Here is a 16,766-nt window from a genome sequence, read left to right as displayed (position 1 = left end):
ATGTGGGGGGCTGGAGAGATGGCTCAGTGGTTAAGAGCACTGACTGCTCTTCCAAAGGTCCTGAGTTCAATTCCCAGCAACCACACGGTGGCTCACAACCATCTGTAATGGGATCTGATGCCCTCTTTTGGTGTGTCTGAAGACAGCTACAGTGTACTCGTATAGATAAAATAAATAAATAAATAAATCTTTTTTTAAAAGAGAGAGAGAAGGTAAATGCGGAAATGTAAACCACATTTTGCCCATGGCCTGCCACATGGCTGAAGCTTGGTACTTGCTGGCATGACTATTTCACCTTCTGTCCTAGCGCCCCTTAGCAGTACTTCCCCTTTGCAAGTCTTGATGTCATGAGTGGAGGTGAGCCCATGGGAAGCAAGGTTCTGGTATGGCCACTCTGGTGGGTGGGACCATCATGGGTAGGTACCCAGATGGTTTATCTTTCAACTCTAAGGGAGTGAGCCTCAGGTAGGCTACATACTCCTTGAGTTGGCAGGGTACTGCTGTGTGGGGTGGACCTGCTAGACACAGAACCATTTTTCAACTCAGATCTCCCAGATGCATAGCCCCACATAACATCCTCAGCCAAAGAGGGTAGGTTAAGGACTGCCAACGAATCAGCTCATGCCTGCTTCACACCATGTAACTCTCCTGAAAGTTGCTACTGACTTGCTCCAAACCAGCCAGAAGTGTCAGAGGGTAAAGTGCCCGAGTTCTTTAGTGAAGGTGAGCCTCTGTGTAGCCATCACTAGTCACTTAGCTTCTCACCCTGAATCACTCCTGGGTTCTTGCCAAAGAAACCACACTCGAACCTTAGCCTCTAGACCCAGCTAAGACTGCTTATCCTAGTACAGGAGATGGCCTCCCAAATCAGTCACCGACCTTGTCCTTTGTAAATCCCCTCCCAGGGTCTCCGACAAGCTGAAGCAGATCCCTCATTTTGTGGCAGATGCCAACAGCACTGACCCAGCCCTGCTCTTATCGGAGAATGCATCTCTCTTGTCCCTGAGCGAGTTGGATTCCACCTTTTCCCATCTGCGGAGCCGCCTGCACAACCTGAGCCTGCAGCTGGGCGTGGAGCCAGCAATGGAGAGCCAGGAGGCTGGGGCAGAGAAGCCATCCCAGCAGGCTGGAGCAGGGACCCGGCGCCACGTGCTTCTCATGGCCACCACCCGCACGGGTTCCTCGTTCGTGGGCGAGTTCTTCAACCAGCAGGGCAATATCTTCTACCTCTTCGAGCCACTGTGGCACATCGAGCGCACCGTGTTCTTCCAGCAGCGAGGCGCCAGCGCGGCTGGTTCAGCCTTGGTCTACCGTGATGTCCTCAAGCAGTTGTTGCTATGCGACCTGTATGTGCTGGAGCCCTTCATCAGCCCTCCGCCCGAGGACCACTTGACTCAGTTCCTGTTCCGCCGGGGATCCAGCCGTTCACTCTGCGAGGATCCGGTGTGCACACCCTTCGTCAAGAAGGTCTTTGAGAAGTACCACTGCAGGAACCGTCGCTGCGGGCCACTCAACGTGACCTTGGCGGGCGAGGCCTGCCGCCGCAAGGACCACGTGGCCCTCAAGGCTGTGCGCATCCGTCAGCTGGAGTTCCTGCAGCCGCTAGTTGAGGACCCGAGGTTGGATCTACGAGTCATTCAGCTGGTGCGCGACCCCCGGGCCGTGCTGGCTTCACGCATAGTGGCCTTTGCGGGCAAGTATGAGAACTGGAAGAAGTGGCTGTCCGAGGGGCAGGACCAGCTGAGCGAGGATGAGGTGCAGCGATTGCGGGGCAACTGTGAGAGCATCCGCCTGTCTGCAGAGCTGGGCTTGCGGCAGCCAGCCTGGCTGCGCGGTCGTTACATGCTGGTGCGCTATGAGGATGTGGCACGCAGGCCACTGCAGAAGGCCCGAGAGATGTACAGCTTTGCGGGCATCCCCTTGACCCCGCAGGTGGAGGACTGGATCCAGAAGAACACGCAGGCGACACGCGACAGCAGCGATGTCTACTCCACTCAGAAAAACTCTTCTGAGCAGTTTGAGAAGTGGCGCTTCAGCATGCCTTTCAAGCTGGCACAGGTGGTACAGGCTGCCTGTGGCCCGACCATGCACCTCTTTGGCTACAAGTTGGCCAGGGATGCCGCCTCACTCACCAACCGCTCCATCAGCCTGCTGGAGGAGCGGGGCACCTTCTGGGTCACGTAGTGGGGGATGTCTGGGACCCTTGGAACTCCTTCTTGTGAAAGGCTGGCCCTGCTTCCCTCACACCCAGCCTGGCAGTGAGACATAGCCCTGGCAGAAAGTCAAAATGGGGAGCGATGATGGGAACATAGCCCCTGGCTGTAGCGGTAGGGCCCCCTGCCAGCTAGACTCCCCAGAGCAGCTACAGCTAGGGCCTTGGGCTCCTCTGAGGACACCCTGTCTCCTTAGTGGTACTGGTCATAAGGTGTCCTCACCCTATGACCTGCAGTGTCCCGAGCAGGTCAAGGTAGGTTCCTGTGTGTGGACACACCTCCCTAGCTCTTTCTCACACAGTCTACACGAAGCCTGTAAAGGCCTGTAGGTTGTGTGGGCTGGAGTCCAAGTATTTAACAACCAGAAGGGGTGTAGACCCTCTGCAGCCTCTCAGACCTCCTACTGTATTAAGTGTTAACCTCTTCCGCTCTGAGTCAGAGAAGCTGGGATCTGGCTGAGTCCTGGGAAGGAGGAGGACAGCCTAGGGTGAGGAAGGGGACCTTTGAAGCTCCTCAGGGAACAGTGGCTGTGTACCAGCTCATAGAAAATGGTTTGATCAGCTGTTCTAGTCACTCATGAGTATCAATCAGCCTGTGTAGAGCAAGACACACAAAGTGCATTGAAAACAGACAAGGCCAGGGGTGTGGCTCAGCGGTAAAGCCCTTGCCTCTCTCATGCCCAGGGCCCTAGGTGTGATTCTTAGCACTATAAATATAAGGGAAAATAAGCCATACATACGTGTGCAGTACAGAGAGAGACAGAAAAGCGTAATAAACATTCCCCCCTCTCATAAGCACACGCTCTGCCTCTGTCTCTGTCTCTGTCTCTCTCTGTCTCTGTCTCTCTCTGTCTCTCTCTCTCACTCTCTCTCTCTCTCTCTCTCTCTCACACACACACACACACACACACACACAAACACACACACACACACTGGTACAGAAAAGCTTCCCTTCTCCACTCTTTATGCTCACCATGTTTTTAGGATTTTTGTTTGTTTGTTTTGTTTTGGGTTTCTATATATCTAAACAAGGAGCCTTAAATTACATCTTTTTGGGATTACGTGGCGAGGGGGAGCAGCAGGGAGCATTTGCTTCTGGTAAAAGGATAGACCAGAAAGGACTTCCCCTTGGATGATCGGAGTCATGCAGAGCCCCCAGGGTCCCACATGTTCTGTGTGAACTTCATGTGGAATGACTCACAGAAGTGACTACCTTAGGCGCTCGCTCTGTAGCTCAATGTGCGTAGAGTTTGTCTATTGTATAGGAAGCCCTGGGTTCTGTGCCCTGCCCCACACCATATAGGTATGATGGCGTGTACCCATATCCCAGCATTCAGGAAATCAAAGGTTGGCGGTCAAAAGTTCAAGGTGCAGCTATGTATCTTTTGAGATGTCCGAGTCTATAAGCTCCCTCTACTGAGAGCTGCTAGTATTCCTTCTCAAGAACAGGTTATTTGAAAATCTCTTCTTGTAAGCCCCAACATTTGGGGGAGGGGAGGATGGGGGAACTCTTGACTGAGCAGCTAGGTTTCCCCAAGCAGAAGTTCTTCTCTCCCAGTGCAAGCTGAGGTTTAGTGCCCCGGCTAGCCTCGGAACTGGCTCAGTGGGGGTTGGCACGCTGACTTCCTGGACAATTGCTGCATCTGACACTGTGAGCGCCCAGGACACCGGATGTGTAGCATGGATGTGGGCCTAGCACAGGTGTGGAAGAGGACAGTCAGGACACTCACTGTTGGTGTTTGTTATCCACCTGTTCAGCCGCCGGGTCCCACACATAGGTCATCTTTCGTCACTCAAGCCGGCCTCTGTTTTTGATTTTAACAATCCAAGAGCAAGTGTGTAGGGGACAAAGAGACACCAGCTCTTCATACTTGATGGAGACCGGGACAGGATGCTGCAGGCAGGCTCGGGAGTGCATTATCGTTTCTTCTGAGCTCTTCATCCAGGCCATATTCCCTTTTCTGCATCGCATCTGGGGTGGGAGGGGCTGAGCTGGGAGTTTCCGTCCTTCTTCCCTGTGGGGGTGGGAGATGGGGCTCAAGGTCTCCATCTCTCGGCTCCCTGAGGACAGAACCCCCACAGTGGACCTTTGGGCCTTCTCAGGACATTGACAATGTTGTGTGCACTGCAAGTTGACTTTATTTATTTTGTAGGAAAAAGAGATGGTATTCTTTAGCAGGATCTGAAACTGTACCCTAGTCAAGAAGTACAATTAATAACATTATTATTAATAACAATTGGGATGATTCAAAGGTCACACACACACCAGACCACCCAAGAACCATGTAGGAGATGAGGCGGAGCCAGGTCATGGAAGCCCAGAATGCTACAGAGATTCTGTGGGTCTATTATTGATCAGAAAATACAACATGGGGGGGCCTTTTCTATGGCATAACTCAGGTGTCTGCAAAGACAGAGCAGCTCAGGTGGGTGGATAGGCAGGCAGATGGAGCCTTGAATCACATCCCCTGAGGCTCAGCCAGCCAGTGCGAATCCTCAAGGTTCGGAAAGGGACAGTGTAGCGGCAAACTACTGGGCATCTTCTCTGATGCTTAGAGGCTCTTACCAAGGAGCTTGATGGAGAAAGTGGCCATGTTGGTGGCATGGGACAACTGCTCACCCAACTTCAAAGATCAAAGGGCACCCAGGTGGCCTATGACAGTGACACTCTTTCCTACCATTAGGGGTGTCTGCCCCCACTGAAAGCCATGAAATTTCTGGCCCTAAGGGGGTAGGAAGGACTTAGGAGTAGCAGATGGTTTGATCCCATCCCCCCCACACACACACACACATCCCTCAGCTGTCTTCCACATTAGAGCCACTTCAGTTGTCCATGGACTTGTCCCTTTGAGACATCCTGGATTTTGAAGGATAGAAACATCCCCAAGATGGTCTCGTGTTAATCCCACAACAGAGGCAGAAGGGTCATACTGAGAGAGAGAGAGAGAGAGAGAGAGAGAGAGAGAGGAGTGGGGGCCAGACCCTCAAGAAGCCAAGTGGGTCTGGTCAACCTGTGCACATGAGAAGGAGGGAACATCACTAAAATCAGGGCCTGGGCTGGTGTGTTGTTGGTGAGATCCCGTGGAGTGGCTGGCTAGATATGGATGAGTTTTCTGAGCATGCTCACACACCCCCAACTTCACATTCTTAGAAATAGCACAACCATAATGCCTTACCTCAAAAGGATGAGGCAAAGCTTGCAATTAATTCCCAGTGTCTGAAGACCTCCGGGATCCTTTGAGCTGTGTGTCCTTGTCAGTACATGGGGACAGGCTCCTTAGGTATTCCTGACATAGAGGTAAGGTGCTGCCCTTGCTGCCTTGCATAAGCTGTGACAAGCTTCTTACTGGGCACATAGAACGGCTCTGTCATCTGCTTCCACTAAATTTGGGCTTGGACTTTGCCTCCTGCCAAATCTCCATCTCTGCTGGATAGTCTAGTCCCTAGGGTCTAACCACCACCCTCCACTTCCTGGTGGGTCCTACAAGCGCTGTCTTTGTGCCAGTACCCGGATGGTGTCCTGCCTCATGGCTAAATGGTACAGGACATCTTCCCAGACTGAGTGGTCATGGCATGTGCATGTATGTTCATGAGTACATGCATGGTGTGTGGGGGTGGATGGGTGCATTCTGTTCTGCTTCTGGTGCAGCTACACAGCCACAACCTCTTTCTGTCATTGACCTTCTTGGTCTTCTTGTAGCCACAGATAATCTTCCAATGCCCGATTCTGCTGTTCTCATCTGAGAGCTGACAACCCAGCGCTCAGAGTAGAGTTCATGACCTAGGAAACCCTTCTCCTGGTAGCTTACTGAACTTATTTAATTAAAAACGAACATATAGGGGTTGGAGAGATGGTTCATTGGTTAAGAGCACCGGCTGCTTTTGCAAAGGACCTGAGTTCAAATCCCAGCAACCATATGGTGGCTTACAACCATCTGTAATGAGTTCTGGTGCCCTCTTCTGGCATGCAGGTGTACATGCAGATAGAGCACTCCTATGCATAAAATAAATAAATCTTTTAAATAAATAAATAAATGAACATGCCATAAAGTCTGTAGTGGTTATTTTTCTTTTGTTCTTAACATCAATCTAGTCATGAAAATGAACAGGAGAAAATGCACTTACAGCAACGAGAAAGACGTGACTTTCACCATGACACTTTCCCTGCCCAAGAGGAGTATGGGTGAGAATAGGTGTCAGGGCCCAAAGGATGTTATTTATGGTCCCAGGATGGTTGGTCTGGTGACCCTGCTTGGAGGCGCCAAATGCACTCAGATATTATGGGATGGGGACAGAAGTATCAACCCACTATCAGAGGACCTGGTGACACAAGTCCCAGTTCTGTCACAGTCTGACCTTGGACAAGTCACTTCTCTGGGGATCACAAAACAAAAGGTGTAGTGACCCATAGGCATTGTCGCCAAAAGCCTTGATGTGGATTTAAAGGTCAGTTAAAGGACTGATTGTCCCTTTCCCATGCCAACATACTTCTTGAGGCTCCTTTCTGCCGTCAGCAAAAGCTCGCCAAGCAGATGAGAAGGTGGCTGAAACCCTTTCAGCTGAGGAGTGTAATGGGGTCCCTTCAAGGTGCAGCTGTGCTTCTCTGCCGGAATAACCTTTATATGAGTTAGATTTCAGCCTGATAGTAGTCAGTTTCCTGTTACTAGAACACATGCTGTCTTAGCTAGGATTTTACTGCTGTGAACAGACACCATGGTCAAGGCAACTCCTATGAGGACAACATGTAATTGGGGCTGGCTTACAGGTTCAGAGGTTCAGTTCATTCTCATCAAGGCAGGAGCATGGCAGCATCCAGGCAGGCATGGTGCAGGAGAAGCTGAGAGTTCTACACCTTCATCTGAAGGCTTCCAGAAGACTGGCATGTTCAGGCACCTAGGATGAAGCTCTCTCAAAGCCCACATCCACAGTGACACATTTCCTTCAATGAGGTCACATCCACTCCAACAAGGCCCCAGCTCCTAATAGTGCCACTCCCTGTACCAGGCATATTGAAATTACCACATTTACCTAAGGTAATAGCTTATCAAATGGAAAGGTCTATTTTAGTTCATAGCTTGGGACATTTTAGTCTATGGGCCAAATGTCATGGCCAGAGCATGAAAATGAAAGAAGAGGAAGGGACTGGGGGCCCACTGTCCCCTTCAAGTGCACTCTCAATGACCTAAAGACCTCCCACTAGGCCCCGCCTTTTAAAGGTCCCACCTCTTCCCAGTACCACATTCCAAGTTATAACTCTTCAACTTATGGGCATCTGAGGGCATTCTGGATGCAATGAATGGCAAGCCCTCTTGTCTCCTAAGAGGTATCTCTTATCCTAAGATGCTTTGGGATAGATGTTTTCCCAGGGAGAAGGGAAAGCTCGTGTTGGGACACAGGGAGATGAATCTGGGGTGGTTTGGGGATCTAGGAGCTTGGGGCACAGATGTGAATAGATAGAAGAAAGCTGAACCCTGCCTGAGGGCAGTGGCTCCAGAGAAAGACCAACAGAGGTGAGGTACAACATAAATGGGCGGTACCTCTCTGCCTCTCAATCTCCAGTCTCCGAATCTGCCCCAGTCCAGACCTTAGCAAATTAAACCATTTCCATTTTAATCCTTCTTAGAAGGGGGAACAAAACACCCGTAGAAGGAGTTACAGAGACAAAGTTTGGTGCAGAGACTGAAGGAATGACCATCCAGAGACTGCCCCACCTGGGGATCCATCCCATAAACAACCACCAAATCCAGACACTATTGCTGATGCCAACAAGAGCTTGCTGACAGGAGCCTGATAAAGCTGTCTCTTGAGAGGCTCTGCCAGTGTCTGACAAATACAGAAGTAGATGTTCACAGCCAACCATTAAACAGAGCACAGGGTCCCCAATGAAGGAGCTAGAGAAAGTACCCAAGGATCTGAAGAGGTTTGCAGCCCCATACGAGGAACAACAATATGAACTAACCAGTACCACCAGAGCTCCCTGGGACTAAACCACCAATCAAAGAAAACACATGGTGGGACTCATGGCTCTAACTGCATATGTAACAGTGGATGGCCTAGTCAGTCATTAATGGGAGGAGAGGCCCTTGGTCTTATGAAGGTTCTATACCCCAGTATAGGGGAATGCCAGGGCCAGGAAGCAGGAGTGGGTGGGTTGGGGAGCAGGGAAGGGGGGCATAGGAGATTTTCAGAGGGGAAACTAGGAAAGGGGATAACATTTGAAATGTAAATAAAGAAAATGAAAAAAAAATTTCCACCCTAGCCTTCAACATTCCAGCTTACACAATAACTGATGGTTCCTCCTCCAATACGACTGTCACTGTCCCATCTGTGCTGGGGACTGGATATAATTAGCATAACTTCTGGGCTGGGCTTCAGTGGTCTGCCACAAATGATCCTTACAGAAGCAAATTAACCTAATCACAAAGAGGTCTGGACACCCACCAAGCCTCTTTCTGCCTTCCTCTCCCTTCCTCTCACCCTGACTCTTCTTGTCCTACATCCCAACCCATCAATGATGGGAGGACTTGAGTACCATGAGGTTCTGAGATAGTTACCTAGAAACATTGAGGAAGCAACTGGATCATCTCGGACCTCTCTCCCCTGAAGCCTACAGCACAGTGTCCCCAAGGTACGTTTAGAAGAGATTGTGGTTCCAGCCACTCTTGAGAAATTACTGTGTGCATTAGTTTACCTGAGGTGATGAGAAGGCCTGCCTTCCTTTGGCCAACATTAAAGACCTCCACAGAATCACACACCCCCCTCCCATCTCTTTTGGACTTTTTGAGGTAGCATCTCACAGAGCCAGGGCTGGCTTTACATTTGTTATATAGATTTTGTAGATGACCTTGAACTTCCAATCTCCCTGCCTCCACCTCTGAGTGCTGGGTGGGACCACAGGCATGCACTATCTATCATACCTAGTTTATGTGGTGCTACAGTTCAAACCCAGAGCTTCATGCATACTGGGCAAGCACTCTATAAGCCGAGCTACAGCCCCCATAAAGAACTTGGGGCTGAGGGGAGGTGTCTCACTGTGTATCTCTGGTTGGCTTAGAATTTACTACATAGACCAAGCTAGCCTTGGGTTCACAGAGATCTCTCTCTAGTGTTGGGATGAAAGACATGCATCACCGTGTATGGCCTCTTATTCTAGCTTAAAGAATCATTTTTAAGAGTAGAATTCTCACTTAAATTTTCTTGCCAATGGTTAAGAGCACTTGCTGCTCTTGCAGGACCTGGGTTTGGTTCCCAGCACCCACATCAAAAGACTTACAGCTTTCTGTTACTCAAGTTCCAAGGGATCCAGTGCTGCCTTCTGGCTCCTGCAGACATCTCTCCTCCTGTGAGAAGGTACCTGTGTCTTTCTTTCATCATGATAAAATGTGTGCAATCTGAGATTTATTCATCACCATACCCAGGCCATTCATAATGGAATGTGTACAACATAGGCCATTCATAATAGACTGTGTACAATACAAGCCATTCATAATGGACCATTCTCAGCAATGGTTCTAAAATATAGTCACCATTTCCTTCCTACCAAAATAGGAAGCAGCAGGCACAGTTCAGTCCCACAAATCCTAACCGGGAGCCTTCAGAATGCAGGGCCCACACCAGCCTCAGGAACACAGGGAACCCCAGTGTGTCCATGGAGACAAATGTCCTGTATCAGATTGCCCAATGAAGGGAGTCCACCAACAATGTCATAGGACCTTCATTTGTAATCATCTATACAATATGGTCCCAAACAGAGCAACACACCTCAACTTTTCTATCAGTCCCTCCCTTGTATACCCGAGGCTATCCCATGTGAAGTGGGTGGTGGGGTCAAGGACAGCTCACCCCCTCTGCCCGTTCTATACACTGTACCACTCAGACCCTGCCCAAAGGAGCTCTAACAGGTTACAGAAGGTCACAACTGTGTGCTTATCTCAGGCACCAAAGCCATGGGAGCAGCTGGCATAGCCAAGTGAGGCCACACGTGACCTCTAGAGAGCAAGTGGAAGCAAAACTAAAGGAAAGGTGGTCATTTTTCCTCACAGAACCATAGGACCACTGTCATTGAAAATTCAGGATATGAATGGGGAATCTTTAACCACCTGCAGGCTGAGACATTAAGCAAAGCTCTCAGCCTGACTTGTGGCATCCTCTTCATCTGTAGGAAGGGGCCAAGAATGGCCTCTGCTTCAAATATTCAAGGTAAGATTTAGACACAACTGTCATGTGCAAGTTCTCAGGAATACCTTAGTGATTATTACACTAGGAGCCTTAGTTATTATACTAGGAACCTCAGTTATTACACTAGGAACCTTAGTTATTATACTAAGAACCTTAGTTATTACACTAGGAACCTCAGTTACTACACTGGGAGCCTCCGTTATTACACTAGAAATCTTGGTTACTACAGTAAGAACCCTAGTTATTATAGTATGAACCTTAGTTATTACACTAGGAACCTTAGTTATCACAGTAGGAACCTTGTGTTATTATTACACTATTAACCCAGCCAGGTGGAGAAGGAAGAGGGTTAGAACCACTCATGATTTTTCTTCTCACAAATGACAGGATCAACTGTGTATCCATGAACATTTCAATGTTTGAAATATTAGTTCCTAACTGGACGTGTTGGCAAACACCTTTAATCCCAGAACTTGGGAGGCAGAGGCAGACAGATCCCTATGAGTTCAAGGCCAGCCTGGTCTACAGAGTAAGTTCTAGGACAGCCAGGGCTATACAGAGAAACCCTGACTTGGAAAAGCAAAAACCAAAACAAAACAAGAAGAAAGGAAGGAAGGAAGGAAGGAAGAAAGGAAGGAAGGAAGGAAGGAAAAGGAAGGAGGGAGGGAGGAAGGAAGGAAGGAAGGAAGGAAGGAAGGAAAAGAAAGAGAGAGAGAGAAAGAAAGGAAGGAAGGAAGGAAGGAAGGAAGGAAAAGGAAGGAGGGAGGGAGGAAGGAAGGAAGGAAAAGAAAGAGAGAGAGAGAGAAAGGAAGGAAGGAAGGAAGGAAGGAAGGAAGGAAGGAAGGAAGGAAGGAAGATTACTTCCTATTCAGCATGCATCTCTCAAAGCTCTCTGGGATCTCATATCTGATCCACATCCTTGTGCCCAGGGCCTCAAGGCCAGACTCTCATGTTCTATATGAGATGTATGGGGTAGTAGACCCATGTTGTATATAGGATAGCAGACTAACCTATTTAACATTTATAACCCATTTACATGTCAGCACTAGAGTTTGTTAGGAGAGAGTTGATGTGGTACCAGCTGCAAACTCGAGTCTTCCTGTCCCGGAGCTTGCCCTCAGAAAAACTGTGCTGTATCTTGGAGGGAACACGCATGTGTCAGCCCTGATAGCTTGTCCCTCTCCCCAGTGATGAGACATTTGTTCATCGTCCTGACTGCTGTGTGGCTTCCCTGTGGACATCTGCATCTGTGAACAGTGCTCTTTGGATTCTGGCCAACCCATAAAGAGATTGGGAGCCATGGGAGGTCATGTTTTGAAATTGGCTTTGATGTTAGGCATCCAGAGCCAGAGCACATATGGTGATTCCTAGATGCAGTTCCTCCTGTCCCCGTCAGATACAAGCAGGAAACAATCCTAGGAACATAGCCAACCAAACACAGATAAAGAAAGGCAAAGCCAGGTGTGGAAGGTGGTTCTGATGCTCTGACCACAAATCTGCTTGTGAACCCTGAAGGTCCTGCTCCCCAATTGGTTCTTGTTTGATCAATAAAGATGCTATAGGCTAATGAGCTGGATGAAAGAGGCAGGACTTCCAGTTTCCCACAGGCAAGCTAGCAGACACAGGAGAAGAAAAGAGCATGCTTTGGAGAGAGAGAGAGAGAGAGAGAGAGAGAGACATCAGCCAAGAGAGATCTCCGGAAGAGTGGCCTTCGGCTGCTTCCCCAACTGGGCTTCGGGTAGCAGGCGGGATATTAGAAACATAATTAGGCTGAGGTGTAGCCTCCCTCAGCCTTGAAGCAGGCTGATCCAGACTTGACCTTGCTGCCACTAAGAAGGAAATTACCTAGGGTAAGAGCCTTCTGACCTTGATGGCTCCATTTGCTCTTCTCCAAGACTCTGCTTCCCGCTGAAAGGTCCTTGAGACATTCCGGAGACACACCCTGTAGATCACCTACGGGCTGGTTCCAGGCACCAAGAATTGGCTGGTGGGGAGTGGGGGGAGATGGGCCTACCCTCTTTATAAGCACGGACTCTCAGTAAACTTCAGAGGCTTTGAACAGAAAGGTTTGTCTTGGCATCGTTCTTTCAGCCCCGTCTGGCTTTCCAGGAGAACCTAGTTCACGTGGTCACGGGCGGCAACACCGAGGTCTGATCTGGGAGTGAAAAGAAGGGTGGCCATTGCAGAATCCAGTTCATCTTGAGGATTTCAATCAGTAAAAAATAAATGTCTGGTTTCAAAAGACAAAACCCAGTTGGTTTTGTTACAGGGAAAACATTTTTAAAGTATGTAGCTCTGGCACCTGGCTGTCCGGTTTCAAAGCAGTCCTTGAGCAAGGGTGACCTCCCAAGGTTTCAATTGAAATACACCAGAGGCAATAATGACTAAGCCCAGCAGCCTTCAACAGTCTCCTGTGAAGGAGTGCTGGATATACTCAGAGAAGTCTTTGTACCATGCTGTCCGGTGGCTTCCCATACCATTTTGTTCACTATTCTGAGCAATTACAGGTACAATTATTAATGTAACTACTGTGATGGGAGTGGCTTTTGCCCTACTCCTCTGAACATTCAGCCTCAAAAAAAGCCTGGTCCAGTCAGCTTTCCTCTACAAGTTTGGCATCTGCCCTCCAGCTTCCTTGGAGGTTTGGGCCACACCCACCAGGATCCTGATATCCCAGCTTCCCATCTTTCTATAGAGAAGGCTGGGAACAAGGAAACACTGACTGGTCCCAGCACAACCACATGTTTGGTTTGGGAAGAGAGATGGAGCAGATGTAAGAAGTGAGATAAGACCGGAAAGGGAATCAGGATCTACTCGTTCAGAAGCCTCACTTGTGAAGGACGTCTGGCTCCAGTAGGGGGCTGATTTTAATAAATTCAAGGCATCTCCCTCAGCACAGCAGACAGGAACAGAACCCAGGGAAAGCCTGTGGTGCGGTCGGCAGGAACACTGGGAGGAGGCAAAGAGCTGGATGGGAAAGAGAAGGGTGATTCATAACCAAGGGAAGCCCAGGGCCCATGTGGTCATGTGATGTGTGCAGAAATGGAGATGAGGGACAGGGATATAGCTCCTTTGGTTGAGTGTTTGCCTAGCATGCTTGAAACCCTGATCATTGCATTAACTAGGCGTGGTGATGAAAGACCCACAACGTGAGGACTCCACGTTCTGACTCAGGAGAGGCGATACCCCAAAATCACCAATGAGAAACGGTCTTGCTGCAAATTGCAAGAGGATTTTTATTCAAGAGCGCTCTCGGGCCCACGGTCATACACCATGCAGGGGTAGAGGACCGTGGCGCGCCGAGTAGCTGAGTAAGGGGGTATTTAAAGGAAGGAACCACAACTCAAGGAGGTGGGAAGGGCGTTGTTGGAAAATACCAAAAATATCAGTTAAGAGTCACAAGGAAGTACAAAGTCACAAGTGTCAGGTTATCTCTCAAGACAGTTTCTAAGAGCCCCTAACAATCTAAGAGCCCCTAGCAATAGCACCTTTGCATAGTGGGTTCCAGCAATGGTCAGGGTGGGTCAGGGTGACTTTCTTTGAATGAACACTCTTTGAACCCAGGAAGCGAGTGGGTGGAGGAAGGAATGTCGCTATCTGTTTTATGATTAGCATACCTTGGAGCACTGAGTTTACTACTCTTTCAGTGATACACTCCTACAATCCCATCATTCAGGAGGTGGAGGCAGGAGGATCAGGGGAGTTCAAGAACATCCTGGACTACATCCCATCTCAAAATTAATTAATTAATTAATTAATTAAAAATAAAAAACAGAGTGAGATGAGTGTCCAGATATAGACAGCAGCAATGGCAGGAGTCGCTTCTGGATACAGCTCAGGTACACACATTGGGAAAGCAGGAGAGCCACGGAGTGGTAGCCACCTTCACTGTCCTGTTGGTTTGTCACTGCTTCCATCTGCTTGAAACATCTGGGCCAAGATGTTTCAAGAGACCCAAGGCAGGGCAGAGTAGCTGGCTGGAGCCCCAGGAAGGGCAGCAGAGAGAAACGAGAACATCAAAGAGAAGTCAGTTAGAGGCTGCTGAGATTCCTAGAGGTTCGCACACCACCCACATCCCATCCGTTACTCCAAATGAGAGATTAATTCCTCCTGAGTCAGCATTGGGAAGGCGCCAAAATCCAAGAATAGGGTTGTCGGAGCATGAACACGTTGTGGATGGAACTGAGATGCAGGCGAGGGCCAAGAGCTGCACTTTGCCGCACCATCGTTGGCAAGCTGGCTGTGTGGGTGGGGCTGGCCTTCATAGCTGAGGCTGCAAATACAGCAGCGTGGGGATGTTTATGGCATGGCTGGCATTGCCTAGCTCTCCCTGTTGTGTATGAAGAGCTGTTCAAAGATCACACTGTTCCCTCCAGGGTTCAGGGCTGCTCCATCTCCACCCCAACTCTGGGCCCTGTTCAGGAGGAGATGATCTGGGGACTGCTGGAGAAGATGCCAAACACAGTGCTTATCTTTTCATTACAAACAAGACCTAACATGACCAAGGTAGCTTCATCTGCAATTATAAACGCTGGGGAGGCAGAGGCAAGAGAACCATTGTAAGGTCTAGGCAAACCAAGCTAGCCTATGCACAGAGAGACCATGTCAAAAAATAAAAAACAAAACCAACCAAACAAACAAACAAACAAAAAACCAGTTAAACCAAAAATCTCTCTGAACCACCCCAGTATTTATTTATTCATTATCTATGTGTGTGTGCATGTGTGCATGTGTGCACGTGTATGTGTGTAGTGTGTGCACTGTTGCATGCATATGGAGGGCAGAGAATAGCTTATAGGGATCAGGATTTTCCTTCCATTATGTGGGAGGGACTTGGTGGTGGTTTGTTTATGCTCGGCCTAGGGAGTGGCACTGTTGGAGTAGGTGTGTTACTGTGGGCGTGGCTTTAAGATCCTCATCCTAACTGCCTGGAAGCCAGTATTCTGCTAGCAGCCTTCAGATGATGAGGTAGAACTCTCCGCTCCTCCTGCACCATGCCTGCCTGGATGCTGCCATGTTCCTGCCTTAATGATAATGGACTGAACCTCTGAAACTGTAAGCCAGCCCTAATTAATGATGTCCTTATAAGAGTTGCCTTGGTCACAGCAGTAAAACCCTAACTAAGACAGACCCAGAGATCAAACACAGTTTGTGGAACCTGTCAGTGAGTGCCCTTCCCTACCGGGCCAGCTTGCTAACCCTGGATACATTTGCTTTTTTCAATTTTTAAAGTTTTTGGATTCATTGTATTTTGATATATATATGGGTGTTTTGCCTTTATGTATGGATGATGTGCACCACGTGTGTGCTTGGTGCCCTTGGACGTCAGACGAGAGCATCAGATTCCCTAAGACTGGAGTTACAGTCAGTCGTAAGGGGCCATATGGGTGTTGGGTCCTTTGGAAGAGCATCCAATGCTCTTAGCCACTGAACCATCTCTCCAATCTCCCTGGATCCACTTTAAATTCCCCTCTGACTCTCGTGCTGTCTTGTCCCCAGAGGCTTGTCAAGCCCCAGACTACTGGACCCACTCAGGTTCCTATTAGCACTGTGAGGGCTAATGCAGCCAATTCTAGGCCAGATTTGGGGCCCATTGCTTAGCCATGTGCTTGGAGAGGTCTCCTGTGAGTCTGGAGTAGAGTTCATGGTTTGAGCTGCTTAAAAGTGTCCAGAGAGGAAGACGTAATGGGGACATGCCTGTAACCCCAGAACATAGAAAGCAAAGGCAGGCTAGCCTTTTCTTCACAAAGTCCAGGCCAGCTGAGCCTACATAGGGAGAGCTGACTCAAAAAGCCAAAGGAAACAAATAAGAAGGGTACCGAGAGGCCCACAGATACCACGACTGTTTCAGTTACGGTCACTGTGGCTGTGATGAACACCGCAACCAACAGCAGCTTAGCAGGAAAGGGTTTACTTCACTCACAGTTCATCATCAAAAACAGTGAGGACAGGAACTCAAACAGGGCAGGATCCTGGAGGCAGGAGCTGATGCAGAGGCATGGAGGATGCTGCTTCCTGGCTTGCTCCCCAAGACTTGCTCAACCTTCTCCCTTATAGACCACAATGGCCTGGGCCCTTCCTCATCAATCACTAATCAAGAAAACACCCTACAGCTGTGTGTCTCAACTTGTGGGTAGAGATCCTTTCACGGGAATTGCCTAAAACCATTGGAAAACACAGCTATCTATATTATGGTTCATAACAGTAGCAAAATTACAGTTATGAAGTAGCATCAAAAGTAATTTTGTGGTTGGGGGGTCACCACGGCATGAGGAACTGTATAAAAGGGTCACGGCATTGAGAAGGCTGAGAACCACCGCCTTACAGGCTCGCCTACAGCGTAATCTTACGGAGGCATTTTCTGAATTGATGTTCC

At 49.0% G+C, this 16,766-nt stretch overlaps 1 protein-coding gene across 5 annotated transcripts in view; it reads left to right on the top strand.

Annotated features, from left to right (window-relative positions):
- The window catches only part of Chst3 (carbohydrate sulfotransferase 3), a 40,588-nt gene extending 34,326 nt beyond the window's left edge, over window positions 1-6,262 (top strand). For 4 of the 5 annotated variants that reach the window (XM_011243512.3, XM_017314030.2, XM_011243510.3 and 1 more), the window contains one exon: window positions 906-6,255. In XM_011243512.3, the coding sequence (XP_011241814.1) occupies window positions 906-2,184 (1,279 nt within the window). In that variant the 3' untranslated portion in view covers window positions 2,185-6,255. Of the gene's footprint in view, window positions 1-905 lie in introns of all 5 variants that reach the window. The other variant, NM_016803.3, reaches the window with a different exon arrangement.
- The last annotated feature ends 10,504 nt before the right edge of the window (window positions 6,263-16,766 follow it).

The sequence above is a fragment of the Mus musculus genome, chromosome 10, assembly GCF_000001635.26.
Source record: "Mus musculus strain C57BL/6J chromosome 10, GRCm38.p6 C57BL/6J".
In the NCBI taxonomy this organism is placed as follows: Eukaryota; Metazoa; Chordata; class Mammalia; order Rodentia; family Muridae; genus Mus; species Mus musculus.
Note: the sequence above shows the minus strand (reverse complement) of the source record. Positions and strands in the feature narration are given on the sequence as shown.